We start from the raw sequence: 15549 nt of genomic DNA, 5'->3' as shown, positions 1-15549 counted from the left end.
ATAAACCCACAAACATATACAGTAAAATAGTTGAATAAAATAGAACATACAATCTTAAGTGATTAAAATAATAACAGTAAAATAAGACACTGTTAAGTGTGGCGTGTGCACATGGAGTGTATGAGTAAGGTGGTGTGTAGTTTACATTGATGTGAATGTATTTGTATATATCAGATGAGAGATGTGGAGAGAGAGAGAGAGAGAGAGAGAGAGAGAGAGAGAGAGAGAGAGAGAGAGAGAGAGATGGAGTGTATAGTTATGAGCAAAGGAAAGGCATATAAGAAAGAGATGAGAGGACAGGAGGAAAAATAAGTCTTTGGTTCTTACAGTCTGTACTTGCTCCCATTCTCACCTTCTGGAGTTGTTCAGCCAAAACACGACACTCATTCTCCTTAGCCTTCAGCAAGTTCTTCAGTTCTTCTAACTGTCAGAAAAACCAAAGTCATGTGGGTAGTAAAGCAAATACACTTGCAGACAAAAATAAAAGATAGAGCTGCTCTGTAATGATGCGCTTTCCTTAGGATCAGCAACTCAAATTTCACAGAATCTGTTGTGACAAAAAAGTAATACAAAAGAATACAATACAATACAATGCAATACAATAGTGTTGTGGTTTTACTACTCCTAAGTGACAAGGTTTCATGGTCATTGCTTTCTCGTCTTAAGTGCTTCTTTCCTTCACATGATGTGTATATAAATAGGGAGAGGGGAGGTATCGGTGTGTGTGTGTGTGCATGTGTGTGTGTGTGTGTGTGTGTGTGTGTGTGTGTGTGTGTGTGTGTGTGTGTGTGTGTGTGTGTGTGTGTGTGTGTGTGTGTGTGGTGTTCCTTTGGGTTTTTTTTGGAGGGGTGGTGGAGGGGGTGAGGGGAGGGTGTGGGAGGGTTTCAATGATTAAGCAGCCTCCAATGCCCCCAACCATTCCAGTGAAAGTGAGACAAATTAGACATTAAAAAATAGAAGAAAAAAAAAAGGAAAACAAAAACCAAAAAATGTTCAAGCCCTGCTCTCATGCTGACATATTTCAGTTTCCCCTGCACTTCCATGCATGTGTTGAGTCCAAAATCTTCTTTGGTGTCAACAGGTTTGTTGGGGACTCATTGGAGGTACAATGTATCAGTCTCCAATCCCAGAAAGGCAGTCCATCTGGCTCAATGACTAAGCAATAGTTGTCATTACCATGGGGCTTTCTCGGTTGTGTCCAGCATATGAACAAGCGCTACTACTGATTCATCACCAAAGTGAATCTGCAGCAGTACATGGTCTCCTCTCAGTGTGTGGCCTCCTGATGAGCTAACACTCAAATCTCCCTGTGGACTGGCAGACAAACCCCTGAGTGTGGTGGACTTAAGATGAATGGCATGGACAGTAATACCACTGAAACAGCAAGGATGGTGGGTTCAGTTAAAAATGTTAAGGTCCCACAGCCTTTTACAGCCATCAGAGCAGTGAATTCATACCCACTGTGTCTAGGGCTTGGCACAGAAGGCAAGGCCTAATCCTCTCCTTCCATCATTTTAACCTGTTGCCTGCCTTGGGACCTGAGACTGAATTCCTTTTGTTGCATGCAACTGACTGGCAAATTTCTCCTTGATCAAGCTCTGGTGTAAAACTGGGCCACAGGCACCCAATGAATACAAAATTGACCGGAAATCCTGGAATTACTTGTGATGCAGAGAATTTTTAACCTCTTTATTTCAGGGAAATTTTCTTTGACTCAGAATTAAAACAAAAATAACAACAGTTAAACAATGGAATCAAATATAACTTTATCATCTGCTTAATGTACAATGTATGAGCACTCATCATGCAAAATTTGAAGGAGATATCTTTGTATTTGAAGAAGAAGTGCAAGTTTTATCTTGGCCCACAGGAAAGACAAACATTTTCAAATGTTTGGCATGCAAGAGGTTCACCTTCCCCAACGAAAGTCAGGTACCCATTAACACCTGGGTGGAGAAAGGAAAAGCGAAGTAAAGTGCCTTTCAAAACTACACAACACTGTCCAGATACAGGGCCTAAAACCCTGGACACTCATGAACACCAGACCATAAGTCCAACACTTCAGTTCACCCATTTTGCCACAATGCCTCAACCAATGATGGGACAGCTAAAAGAAAAGAAAAGAAAAAAAAAGGGGAGGGGGTGGGGGGGAACTACGCACACTAGCTTTGCTTAACACCAACCTGCTGATTCTGATTTGTTCTCTCCATCTCAAAATCGCTCTGCAGACAGGACAATTCTTTCTCCAGGTCACTGATCTGTGCCTCTTGGTCTGACAGGCGACTGGCCATTTCAGTGGCGCTGTTCTGGTGGTCCCCCATCATCTGCGCAGTGAAGCAAGGAAAACCAAAATACAACAGCTTAAAAAAGAAAAGACAAAAAAAGGAGAAAAAAAAAGAATAGGAGAAAATCAAAATAAACACATACAATGTTTTCTCTCTCTCTCTCTCTCTGTGTGTCTCTCACATACCACTGAGACATATATACAAATGGAGGGAGTGCAGAAGAACCGCCGATAAGAAAAATCTTGCGGAAAGGAAGCTCCCATTCAGCCATCTTGGACTGCTGTCCCCAGCACTGAAATAACACATGTTCTGTACGCATCAACATGGTGTGCTATTGTGTATTCGGCTGTACAAACAAGAGTTTAGCTTAACTGCAAATGACAAATAGAATGACCTTTCATGAAAGAGTATATCTTGTTGTTCATCACTCTTTTTTTAATTCAAATATCAGCTTTCTTCCTAATAGTTACATAACCTATAATTCAACCATCGTCAGTTGTCTCTCTCAAGCTACTCCTTTTTATGTGTATATGAATCACAGCTTTTGGTTGTTTTTTTAAAATCTATCTATCTATCTGTCTCAGTGTCTGTCTGTGTGTCTACTGATTTATTTGTTTGTTGATATCACGGCCTATAATTCAAGATGTACATGCTTAGTTTTATCACTTTACAACTGACCGTTTTTATCCTGAATAAGACATTATATTTCCTAGAAACGTTCTGTCACAAAACTCTGCTTTTTCCATTTTCATGCTTTTCCTCACTTCTGAAACAGAAGGTGACAGGTGATCGACAATGTCTACTTGTCAAGTTCATGGCATAGTGAAACGCTATGAAACATTCGTTCACACATACACACACAGGCACGCACGCACGCACGTACACACACACACACACACACACACGCTCACACACACACACACTCATATACAGACAGTGAGACAGACAGACATACAGACAGACCCAGCACACACCCACACACACACACCGCAAGCACGCCCTGGTACACACACACACACACACACACTCAGCACACATACACACACACACACACTGACATACACACACGACCGTGTGCACGCGCACGCACACGTGTGCATGTGTGCATACATACACACACACACACTGACAAAAGCGCACACGCACTCATATCCAGAGAGACAGACAGACAAACAGAGAGACAGGCAGGCAGACAGCATTACTGAGACAGATCGAGAGATTACTATTGTAACGTCTAGAACTTATATATCCTTTCTCAGTACCTTCTCATAGGATTTGAATGGATATGGCGGTCAGCTTGTGTAAAAACAACACTGATAGTTACCCATTGTACAAATAACAAGTAGTGTTTGTATTGTGTAAGATCATCACGTCGTACTTGCCCACTTCCAATCTCTTCAGCCTTTTATTTTCATGTGGTTAGATATCTATTTCTATCTAAAAGCTATCCTGTTGTTCGTCAGATAAATATCAAATCTGTCTATCTCTTATCTCTCTCAACTGCATGTGAATGTAAAATTAGTTTGTGTTTCTCTCTCTCTCTCTCTCTGGGAGAAACACACACACACACACACACACAATATGCTGGTGCGACAGATGTACAGAGACAGATAAACAGATTTTCAAGTTGTCGCCCCTTTTCCATGTGTTTCGCCGTGACCCCTTGGTCTACAATATATATATATATATATATTTATCACACACACACACACACACACACACACTGTCTCTCTCTCTCTCTCTCTCTCTCTCATTCACTTTCAATAATACTCAAATGTATACATTAATACTTTAACAAACTGTCTTCAATCACTTGACGGGACATTAAACAAAATTGCTCCTTTCATTCACTCTCTTTCTTTCTCTCCATAACTGCTCAACAAACCACTTACATATAGTATGCACAACAGCTTAACAGTCTTTCTCAATTCCCCCGTGGGGATCCGTGGGGTCTTTCAGTATAAATAGCCTCCCCACCTTCTGGAAATTCTGTGCTAGAAATTTCCTCTTTTCTATCACTCTCTGTTTCTGTCTTTTTTCTTCCTTCACTGTTGTCTCCTTTTTCTGCCTTTCCAGTCCATTCCCCTCTCTTTTTTCAAGTAAGCCTTGATGCTTTTTTCTCTTTTCCAAAGTCTATGATGTATTATCTGTGTTGTTCCATTCTGGCAATTAGGTAGTGAGATTGTAAACACTGGGATGTGCACTAGCTGCCTATTCTGCAGTGTTATTTGCCTATATGGCTTTTAAAAATTATATTTTCTGTTTGGCTTTCAAGTATTGCTATTTCTATTCTTTACAATTTTTTTTAAATCTGGGGATGATAAATCAAGCGGAATGGCTGGCGTCCTCAACAAGGCCTTGTCTTATTTGCCCTGAGGAGCTAAATGGTTGGGAAACTGTAACTGAACTGTGTTTTGTTGGTCTGTCTTAGTGCTTTTTTTGTAGATGTGACAGTTTTGTGTTGACATGGTTGTTTTACTTTTTGTTACAACAGATTTCTCTATATGAAATTAAGGCTGCTTTCCAGTGAGAGTATGTCAGCAAAGTGCAGTACCACCCATATTTTTTCTCTCTTCCTGTCTGCAAGTTTTATCATTTTCCATTTGTTGGGGTGTTTTTTTTGTGTGGTCTTTTTCAACATTCAAAGCGGATTTTCCTATAGAATTTTGCCAGGGACAGCAAGTTCTTTTACATGCACTGAGTGCATGCTGCACACTGGACCTTGGTTCATTGTCTCAACCAAATAACTAGCACACAGACCACTACTCAAGGATTAGTGGAGGGGAGAGTAAGAACATGGTCCACATATGGGTCTCCTGATTCACAATGAAACATGGCCATTCACTTCACACACACCACACCACAAAAACCACTCTCTCAACACTCATGATTCAAAACAAAGCATGGCCATTCACTTCACAACACACAACATGCAACAAAACTACTCACAACAATCCTGATTCACAACAAAACATAGCCATTTGCTTTGACACACAACACACTACAAAACCACTCACTCTCAACACTCCTGATTCACAACCAAACATGGCCATTCATGTCACCACACATCACACAAAACCACTCACTCTGAGTGACTCTTCGTGCTGGAGTTGCTCTGCACTAAGCTGGAACTGCAGAGCCGACACCTCCTGCTCCAGAGCCTCCACCTGAGTGCTGAATGTCTGCTTTTTCTCCTCCAGCCGTGTGATCTCCTCACGCCGCAACCTATCATCTTCCTCCAGTGCCGCCACAGAGCTGCTCAGTTTCTGCACCAGCTCCATCAGGTCAGACAACTCTTTGTTCTTCTTCAACAACACTCTCTCCATCTCCTGCTCCTTGGTCTGCAATGTTTCCAAACTGTTCAGCTTCTCCTCCAGGGACTGTCTTTGTGAGCAGGATTCATCCAGCTGTGCAGTAAGATCTTGCCTGGTGTGCTCTATGTTGGCCAGCTGCTGTTTAATGGTTTCTATTTCGGAGTCTTTCTCTTCGTACACTTTCTGACTACTTTGCAGAAGGAAGGTGTAGCTATCTGAAGACGAAGCCAGGTCCGCTTTCAATTCTGCGATCTCCTCCTGGGAGGCAGCCTGTAGTGCTGTCAGCTCTTCCTTCTCTCTCAGGATCGCGTCCATGGCCATCTGCAGTTTGCTGAAGCGGGACTGCAGCTTTTCCAGGCTGTCTTCCAGTTCAGATTTTTCTGAAGCGGAATTGCTACGCAGGCGATCACTCTCATTTCGTGTGGTTTCGATTTCAGCTCTGGCTTCCTGGATCTCTCCCATTTTATGATTCAGGTCACTTTTTACTCGTTCAAGTTCACAGCTGATGTCAGAGTTATGTTGTTTGAGACCTTCAATGTCTGTTTGGAGTTTGCTATGTATGTCTTGAAACTCTTGCTTCAGCTTGGCTCTGTCACTTGCAGCTACATTTTTAACTTCTTGCAGCTCAGTCTCTAATGTTTGTTTCTGCTCTGACAAACTTTTAATGTGCTTTTCAAGGTTCATCTTCTCTTGTTCAAGACTGGAAGCAAAATTTTGTTTTTCTGTCAAAAGTTTCGTCATCTCTACCTGGGAAGAACTTGATGTCTTCCTCAGTTCTTCATTTTCTGTCTGAAACGTTTCCAACTGCACTTGTAAACTATGCAGCTGCTCTAAATATGCCACTTCTTTCTCTTTCAGCTCAGAAGACACTTGTTCCAACTTCTGTACAGCAGTATCCCTCCCCACTTCAGCAGATTCTTTCAGAGACGTCATTTCCAAAAGCTTGTCATGTGTTTCATGTGCTTGTTCTCTGACCTGACTTGACTCCCCCTGCGTGCTCTCCATCTGAACTTTCATCTGACCCAAAACTTGTGAATGTTTCTGGGCATTCACCTGTATAGACTCTTCCAAGGCTATCACCTCTGATTCTTTCCTTCCTAACTCTTCCTTCAATGCAGAGAGCTGCTGCAAAAGCTGTGACCTTTCCTGCTGCAGCTTCTCCTTGTCTGACTGCTGCTGCTGTGTCTCAGTGACAGCTGCATCCCGCTGGCAGGTGATGTCACTCAGCTGCTGCTGCAGGCTGTCATATTCTGTTACCATGGATGCCTTGTCTGTTTCCAAGGAGGCCATGGAAGCCAGGAACTTCTCCACGGTCTCCTCCCCCTCCCGCACCTTGTCCTGCATGTTATGTAACTGAAAAAAACAAAAGGCTGATCCCTCCAGCTGCGCGACATATGAACACGTCATGTCAAAAGTAACTATGTATTCAGCCAGAAACAATACTCACATATATTCATACACACAGGCACTTTAACACATGTGTTAGGGTGCAACAAAAGCTAAAACCAAATAACTGAATATATCTGAGAGTGTGTTTATATCTTTTTCTTCCGTATCATTTCTGACTTGACCTGAACACACACAAACACACACACACACTCACACTGAGGCACACATGGAAACTCACTCATTCACACACTTACACAGAAGCACTTTATCTGTCTGACTCGTGTTTCTGTCTCTCTCTCTGTGCTTCATACACACACACACACACATTCAAAAGAGACAGGTTAACAAAAATCTGCCAAAGCAAGGTCAGCCTACCTGATTCTGCTTTTCTTCCAGGTCTTCCTGGGCCATTCCCAGATCCAATTCCAACTCCTCTGTCTTTCTTTTCAAACCCTCAACCTTCGTCTTCTCCTCCTCTACCTCCTTCCACGCAGCTGCACTAGTCATGGTCAGCTCTGCTACCTGTGTCTCAAAGTCGCTGGAGCGCTTCTCCAGCAAAGACTTCTCCTGTTCCACTTCTTTTAAGGCCTGGGTTCGGACAGCGAGGTCTGCAGTGCACTCCTGAAGCAGTGACTGAAGGTCTGTGTTTTGTTGTTGGGATGTCTTCAGGGTCAGTTCTGTGCTGGCCACCTTAAGAGTATGAACATAGTAAGAACTGCACTGACAGATCTGCATGACAGATGTGCATGTAACAGTATAATGCAGAAATTTGTCAGGGCCTGACTGAGTTTGTGACCAGGCGCAGGGCATGATTTATCTGATTTTTTTTTTTTTATATGTTTTTATGTTTTCAAGATTATCTAATGAGAACATAATAAATTCTGCAGTCTGAAAGGAAAATTTGTCCTGAAATCACATTCAATCAAACATACTTACTGTGACCCACGGGTACAGATTCTAATTCCTGTCCTGTGCAAAATAATACTTCGCCCATGGGGAGTTATCGAAAGTAGCTGTGGCTAGCAGCCTCCCTTTATACCTTACCTCCCTTCTATTTCCATATACAGCGCCCTATTTTCCAGCAGCCATCTTCTATTCCTTCAACCTGTGCATCCAAGCGGCAAATTTTTTTTCACATTTCCTATCTTTCTCTTAATGATCAATATAAATTCATGTATCAGCCTTCTATGTCTTTTTGTGTCATTTCTTTTCCAATTCAGGAATGATATCTCTGATAATGCTCTTGGAAATATATGCCAGTCTCAATTTTTTTTCAAAAACTATTAGGCATAATACATCTTACTGTGTTTTGTCTAGTATCTAAAAATTTGATTCTCAATCTGTTTTAAAAAGTTTGCTTCTTTTTGAGAATAATCAAAGAGAAGATTTATTTTTTGAAATTAGGTATTTATTGCACTCCCTATTTGTGAAGGGTGTAAAATGTTGATACCATCCCATACTGGATTCCTTTATAATGACCAAGCAGACAGAGCAGCAAAAAGGGGAGCAAAGAATCATACAGATAGTATAAAAGTATATTGCCCATTGTCATACAAGGAAATAAGCAATATACTAGAAAGAGACTTTTATAGGTGCTTTCATTCAACTCTTAAACCTCGTCAGCTGACTCTCTCACACTTTGGTCCAATTCGCAGATTAATTCTGAATTTAACTCTCAGACTATTATCGAATTCATTACAGACCAAGTATTGTTCTAATGTCAAGTGCATATGCTTTAGAAAACTGACAATTAAGCATATAATTTTTGACTGCAGCTTGATGAAGCCTTATGTGCATGAACGTGTGCCTTCACAAGTGACTGAGAACGTTGATGTTTTTGACTTTTTGCATTCATTATCAGTTGTTTTGCTTATTAATTCAACGATTTCTCTTTAAGCTATTTCCTGTAACTGTATTTAGATATTTTTTTCAAATTTCACCCATCTCCCTCCCTCATTTACCCAGTTTCCCCCAACTCTCCATTCATTCACATCCCCCATCCCTTCTAAATGATAACTATCAAATATATACATTAATACTTTAACAAAATGTCTTCAATCACTGATATGTGTGATGGGACATTAAACAAAATTCCTCCTCCTCTATTATCTAACAGAACAATGTCTACAATAATACTCTGAGTACATCTGTTAAATTCAATGATTTCAACTTTTGAAAATAAACAATGCCTTTTCATGTCTTGTTCAAGATCAAACAGAATTATGACATTCTTGGAATAAATCTGTTTTCTGTATCCCAACCAGGTTTCCAGAAATAAACATGTCTTGTCTTGTCCGGTCTTGTCTTGTTAACATTGTGTTCTGACAAAAAAAAATCAAAAATCAAAATCAATTTAAACTGTGTTCATTGACAGTAAATGCCTACCCCTCCCCCCCCCCCACTTACCCCTTCCCACCCACCCCCCACTTACCCCTTCCCCATCCCCCTCACTTATCCCTCCTCCATCCTCCTCCACCCCTTACCCCTAACCCTTACCTGGCCCTGCAGGAAACTCTCGGCCACACGTGACTCTTTCAGGGCTTTCTCAAGTTCCAAGAGCCGTCCTTCAAGGTGGCTGAGTTCCTTCCCTTTGTCAGACTGCTCCCCCTGTGCCAGCTGCAGTTGTTCCTTCAGAAAGCTGTTGTTGGCTGTTGTGTCTGAAAGCTGAGCGCAAAGGGATTTCACTCTGGTCTCTGCCTCTTGCATCTGCTGGGTCAACTCTTCAGAGCTCCATTCAGGCTGCAATAAAATAGAACAAAAATTTACATAAGTCAAGTTTCAGTTTTTATTTTAGTTTCCTTTTGTCAAAGCATGTGGACTGATCCATATACACTACACCACATCTGCAGATGCCTGACCTTCACATAAACCCAACAAAGTGGTCAGGCCTTGGGGTTATGTATCATTAGTATATGAATAAATCAATCTGTAAATAGCTTTTTGATTTTCTAAGTCAGAAAGTTAAAATATTCTATACTGCCTGCTAAGAGGGGATTGTTTTTTTTCCAGTTTTACAACCATTCAGACAGCACATTCAAACTATTCATGTATATAAAAAATCCATGTTTTTTTAATAAAATAATTTTCATGCATGCATACTGTCTCACGCATCACAAATATATTTCTTAAAAGTATATCTAATGATCTATGCACACTTTCATTCAGAATATGTTGTAAAGTGCTTTGAGTCTATTCTGTTGAAATAGTGTAAATACAGTTGTACCATGTTTTTCAGACTGGGGTTAAAAAATTATTTTCTCATACTATGCTGTAATTCTCTTCTCATAGGCTGTCTATATAATCTTCTGCGAATTTAAAAACTTCAAAACAATGCTGCCCATCTGACTCTCACAGTCCCACGTACTGATCACATTTCTCACCACCTCCGCACTCTACACTGGCTCCCCACTGAAGCGAGAATTAAATACAAAGTTACATGTCTCTGCTATTCTGCTTTCCACTCCGCAGGACCTACATATCTTTCTGACCTTATCAGTCTTTACACTTCCTCAAGAAATCTCCGCTCTTCCTCTGACTCTTACCTTTTGAAACTTCCTTATATCAATACAAGAACCTTTGGTGAATGTTCTTTTTTCTTTGCTGCTTCTCACATCTGGAACAACCTTCCTCATCATATCAGTGCATCTGATTCTATCTCTGCTTTTTGCTCATCACTAAAAACTCATCTTTTTAAAACCTATCTATAAGCACTCTCAGCTTCCTTGTTCTCCAACACCACCCATGTCAGCTCACTTTGGATGCATGAAGAATGAGAGAGGGAGATCAGGGGGGGAGGGGGGTTGAGAAAGAGTGGTCATGAATGATTCGTAATTTGTAATATTTTTCTTTCATGTAATTGTAAAGCGCCCTGAGCTCTCAGAGAGAAAGGGTGCTATATAAATGTACATTATCATTATTATTATTATCATCATCAATGATACATCTATTAGATAGATAGATATATACAGATATATACATATATAGATATATGATAGATTAATATGTATATATGCGTGTGATATGTGCGTGCGTGCGTGCGTGCGTGTGTGTATGTGTGCGTGTGTGATTCATATAAATAGTAGTTGCAGTAGTATTTAAATCAAAATTGTATAGCAGTACTACTACAAGTAGTCATAGCTGATAGCAGTAGTCCTAAAATTTATCTTTCAACTCCACCAATGAAAAGAATAACATAAAACAGTGTCTGTTTTGTCAGAATATTATCTGAACATACATTTAATCTCTTCAGTGTTGGGCATTATTTTGACTTGTGCTTATTTGTTTTTTGTTGCTCAGGGAAATGATCAATAACAAAAATGTAGCATGCAAACTACTACAAGTAATGTACATAACCCATACTGTTCTGAAAGGATAATTTTGATAGACTGAAGTTTATTCAATACACTCATTAGCAATGTGAGATAGGATTCAGTGAGTGACAGCCATGTTGAGCAGACACGCTTAAACTGTGCTCTCTTGACACACCAAACATGAGCTGAGTTCTCAGTGACCCAGCCCTTCTTTTCCTGTCTGCATACAGTTCATTGCTGAAAGTGTTTCACTCTGGTATTGTTCCTCAGCTCAACCACTGCTCTGTTGCACCTTACCTTCTCCTCTACTGGAGACTGACCAACTTTGCTTTATGGCCATGACGATCAGTCCTGTTTTTTTTTCAAAGGGAAAGACATTCCAGATACAGCCAACAACCATTTACCCACCATGTTGGGAATGTGTCTGGCAGCAGAGTGAGTTGCTGGACAGGGGTAAGTGGCTGGTGCAAAACAAATTAGCAGACTGTGGAGGATCTACCCAGCCACTACAATGGCCAGGTCAGGTCAGGTCAGGTCATTAGATCTGCTACTGGTAACCTGTAATCCAGTACAACCTGTTCAGGGTCAGGCTGCCGGCGACTAAACCGGCACTCCTACTGCTCTCTTCCGGGACTGGTGAGGCGGGTGGCTATACACCCTTATGGAATTAAAAACGAGATCCATAAAAGGGCGGCCATCTAGCTCCACCGTGCTGTGTGCATGCCACACGCAGTTGGTCCCCGGGGTGTGTCTACCCATGCATGCGAAGTCTGGATCTGGCAGAATCTGCGGAAGAAACCTATCGGTTCAACGGAGAGGAAGGCGGTTACAGCAACGCACTGTGGAGTGCAGAGAGCAAGATGAGACACCGAAAGGATATCTTGGTCATCCACTGCATCTGTGCTCATCCTCCAGTCGTCTCGACTTTGTCTTTCCACTGGAAATTGGTGGACCCGGACGAGAGAGTGAGGTCGATGTTGTGCAACTCCTCTTCACTTTAAACAAACTCATAGCGCAAGTCATCAATCATCCTTAATGACCTTTCATCCTTCATTATTTCATCACACACCCCCCACCCCCACACCCCCCCCCCCCCAAGTCCTGTGGCGACAGGCGAGTGACGAAATGACAGGTGTGGGTACACTGGCAGTCGCAGCCGCAGACCTGCACGCAGGCGGCTCAGGCCATAGGGTCGTTCTTCATCGACAGGAGCAGCGATGGAGCTCGGCAGCCATCTGAGCGTCTGAGCAGCCTTCTTTAGGAATGCACTGCTCACCTCCCTGGCATGAGGAAGGGGCTAGAAAAGGTGCCCTAAAAACTGCCTGCTCCATATCACCCTGGCCAGCATACTGCGGCTGGCGGGGACCCTACATCAGTGGTCGAAACAAAGAGAAAGAAAAGAAAAAAACAAGGATCGTTCCTTTCACCACTAGTGCTTGGAACATAAGGACTTTCCTGGACAGAGATGACACGGACAGACCCCAAAGGAGAATGGCACTAGTTGCATCCGAACTCGCCAGATACAACATCGACATCGCAGTCTTGAGTGAGACTCGGCTTGCAGGCGAAGGCGAGCTCTATGAACAGGGATCTGGTTACTCCTTCTGGAGTGGAGAGGAAGCAAAGAGCGACATGAGGCTGGCGTTGGTTTTGTAGTAAAAACAGCACTTGTCAGCAAGCTAGCTGGAATCCCAAAGGGAGTCAACGATAGGCTTATGACCATGAAACTCCCACTGGCATCTGGCCAGAAGCACCTCACCATTGTCAGTGCCTATGCCCCAACCATGACCAACCCAGATGAAGTGAAGGCGAAGTTCTACGAGGACCTTCACTCTGTCATTGCTGCTATCCCTAAAGCAGACAAGCTCGTCATTCTTGGGGACTTCAATGCTAGAGCTGGCTCTGACTACATCTCCTGGGATGGAGTGATTGGAAAGCACAGCGTGGGCCACTGCAACCCAAATGGATTGCTTTTGCTTCAGACCTGTGCAGAGCATGAACTGCTGATAACACAGTTTTCTGCCTCCCTACCCGCAACAGGACGTCATGGATGCATCCACGCTCAAAGCATTGGCATCTCATCGATTACGTCATCGTCAGGAAAAGGGATAGGCAAGATGTACGTGTGGCAAAGACCATGTGCGGCGCCGAGTGTTGGACAGACCATCGCCTTGTAGTCTTGAAGCTGAATATTCGAATCCAACCAAAGAGATGCCCCCAAGGCCAGAAGGCTCCAAAATGGCTCAACATCGCTAAGCTGAAAAAACATCACCATCAAACAGACCTTTGTGGAGCTGCTGGAAGATCGTCTGGAATCCCCCTCTCTGGACAACCAGAATGTGGAGTCAAACTGGAGGACCCTGTGCGAGCTGATCTATAGTACAGCTTCAGAGACCCTGGGACCCATGACCAGAAAGCACAAAGACTGGTTTGATGAAAACTGTGATAAAATCAAGCAGCTTCTGGATGAGAAACGCCGTCTGCATCAAGCCTACCTGAGCAACCCAAAGTCCACATCAAAAAAGGATGCGTGCAATGCCATCCGCAGGATTGTTCAGCAAAAGTTACGTCAGATGCAGGATAAGTAGCTGAGTGACAAAGCTGATGAGATCCAGGGATATGCTGACAGGCACGATATGAAGAAGTTCTATGATGCCTTAAAAGAAGTCTACGGCCCCACATCCTCAGGATCATCCCCCTCCTCAGTGCAGATGGGAATACCTTGATCACCGAGAAGGAGAAAATTCTCGAACGCTGGGCTGAGCACTTCAACAGTGTCTTAAATCGCCCTTCCTCCATGAATGATGAAGCCATAGACCGTCTCCCACAAGTCCCCATCAATGAAGCACTGGACGATCTGCCAACACTTCTTGAGACCCAGAAAGCAATCCATCTGCTATCCAGTGGCAAAGCACCTGGCTCAGACTCCATACCAGCAGAGGTCTACAAGGACGGAGGCACTGTGCTGACTGAGAAGCTCCATTAGCTGTACTCACTCATGTGGAAAGAAGAGACGATCCCCCAGGATTTCAAAGATGCATCTATCATTCACTTGTACAAGCGAAAGGGGAACTGGCAAGCCTGTGATAACCATCAGGGCATTTCCTTGCTCTCCATCGCAGGCAAGATACTTGCCAGGATCCTACTAAACCGCCTCACAGCACACCTTGACCAAGGTCATTTGCCTGAGAGCCAATGTGGATTCCGGAAAGAGCGCGGAACAACCGACATGGTGTTTGCTGCAAGGCAGCTGCAAGAGAAATGTCAGGAGCAAAATACTGATCTGTTCTCCACCTATGTCAACCTCACTAAGGCCTTCGACACCGTGAGTAGAGAGGGACTGTGGAAGATCATGGCCAAGTACGGATGCCCTCCGAAATTTATTTCCTTGGTCAGCCAATTCCATGAAGGCATGCAGGCTCTAGTCCAGGACAATGGTGAAACATCTGCTCCTTTTCCTGTCACAAATGGTGTCAAGCAAGGCTGTGTCCTGGCTCCAACACTGTTCAGCCTCATGTTCTCTGCAATGCTTACTGATGCCTTCAGAGATGGTGATGTTGGAATCGGCCTAAAGTACCGAACAGATGGCAAGCTGTTTAACGTCAGAAGGCTTCAAGCAAAAATGAAGGTCATGACAGACATCAGAGACTTTTTGTTTGCTGATGATTGTGCCCTCAACGCTGGATCTGAAGCTGACATGCAACTCAGAGTTGACAAGTTTGCCACTGCCAGCAGGAACTTCAGCCTTACCATCAGCATGAGGAAAACTGAAGTTCTCCATCAGCCAGCCCCAGGGAAACCCCACGTTGAGCCCAACATCACAGTCAACGGTCAGACTCAGTGCGGTGGAGCGGTTCACATACCTTGGCAGCACACTGTCACGAAATGCAACCATCGACAATGAAGTGAACGTCAGGATTGCAAGAGCAAGCGCAACTTTTGGTAGACTCTATGCAAATGTCTGGAACAGAAGAGGCATTGGTCTTGAGACCAAGCTAAAGGTCTACAGAGCAGTAGTTCTCCCCACACTACTGTACGCCTGCAAAACTTGGACAGTGTACCAACGACATGCCAAGAAGCTGAACCACTTCCACACAACATGCCTCAGGAAGCTACTGAACATCAAGTGGCAAGACAGGACCCCAGACACGGAGGTGCTTGCAAAAGCCACCCTTCCCAGCATCTTCACCATCCTGATGCAGTCCCAGCTTCGCTGGGCTGGACACGTGGCGTGCATGCCAGACCATTGGC

The 15549-nt window shown here is 43.3% G+C and overlaps 1 protein-coding gene across 5 annotated transcripts in view; it reads right to left on the bottom strand.

Annotated features, from left to right (window-relative positions):
* LOC143290403 (uncharacterized) overlaps positions 1–15549 on the bottom strand; it is a 134845-nt gene that overhangs the window by 52708 nt on the left and 66588 nt on the right. For all 5 annotated transcript variants that reach the window (XM_076599809.1, XM_076599805.1, XM_076599807.1 and 2 more), the window contains exons 10-14: positions 9485–9727; positions 7364–7678; positions 5372–6952; positions 2184–2324; positions 353–424 (exon numbers count right to left, since the gene is read on the bottom strand). In XM_076599809.1, coding sequence (XP_076455924.1) covers positions 353–424; positions 2184–2324; positions 5372–6952; positions 7364–7678; positions 9485–9727 — 2352 coding nt within the window. The remainder of the gene's footprint in view (positions 1–352; positions 425–2183; positions 2325–5371; positions 6953–7363; positions 7679–9484; positions 9728–15549) is intronic.

Source organism: Babylonia areolata, chromosome 15 (genome assembly GCF_041734735.1).
Source record: "Babylonia areolata isolate BAREFJ2019XMU chromosome 15, ASM4173473v1, whole genome shotgun sequence".
NCBI lineage: Eukaryota > Metazoa > Mollusca > Gastropoda > Neogastropoda > Buccinidae > Babylonia > Babylonia areolata.
This window is presented reverse-complemented; position numbering and strand designations above follow the sequence as displayed.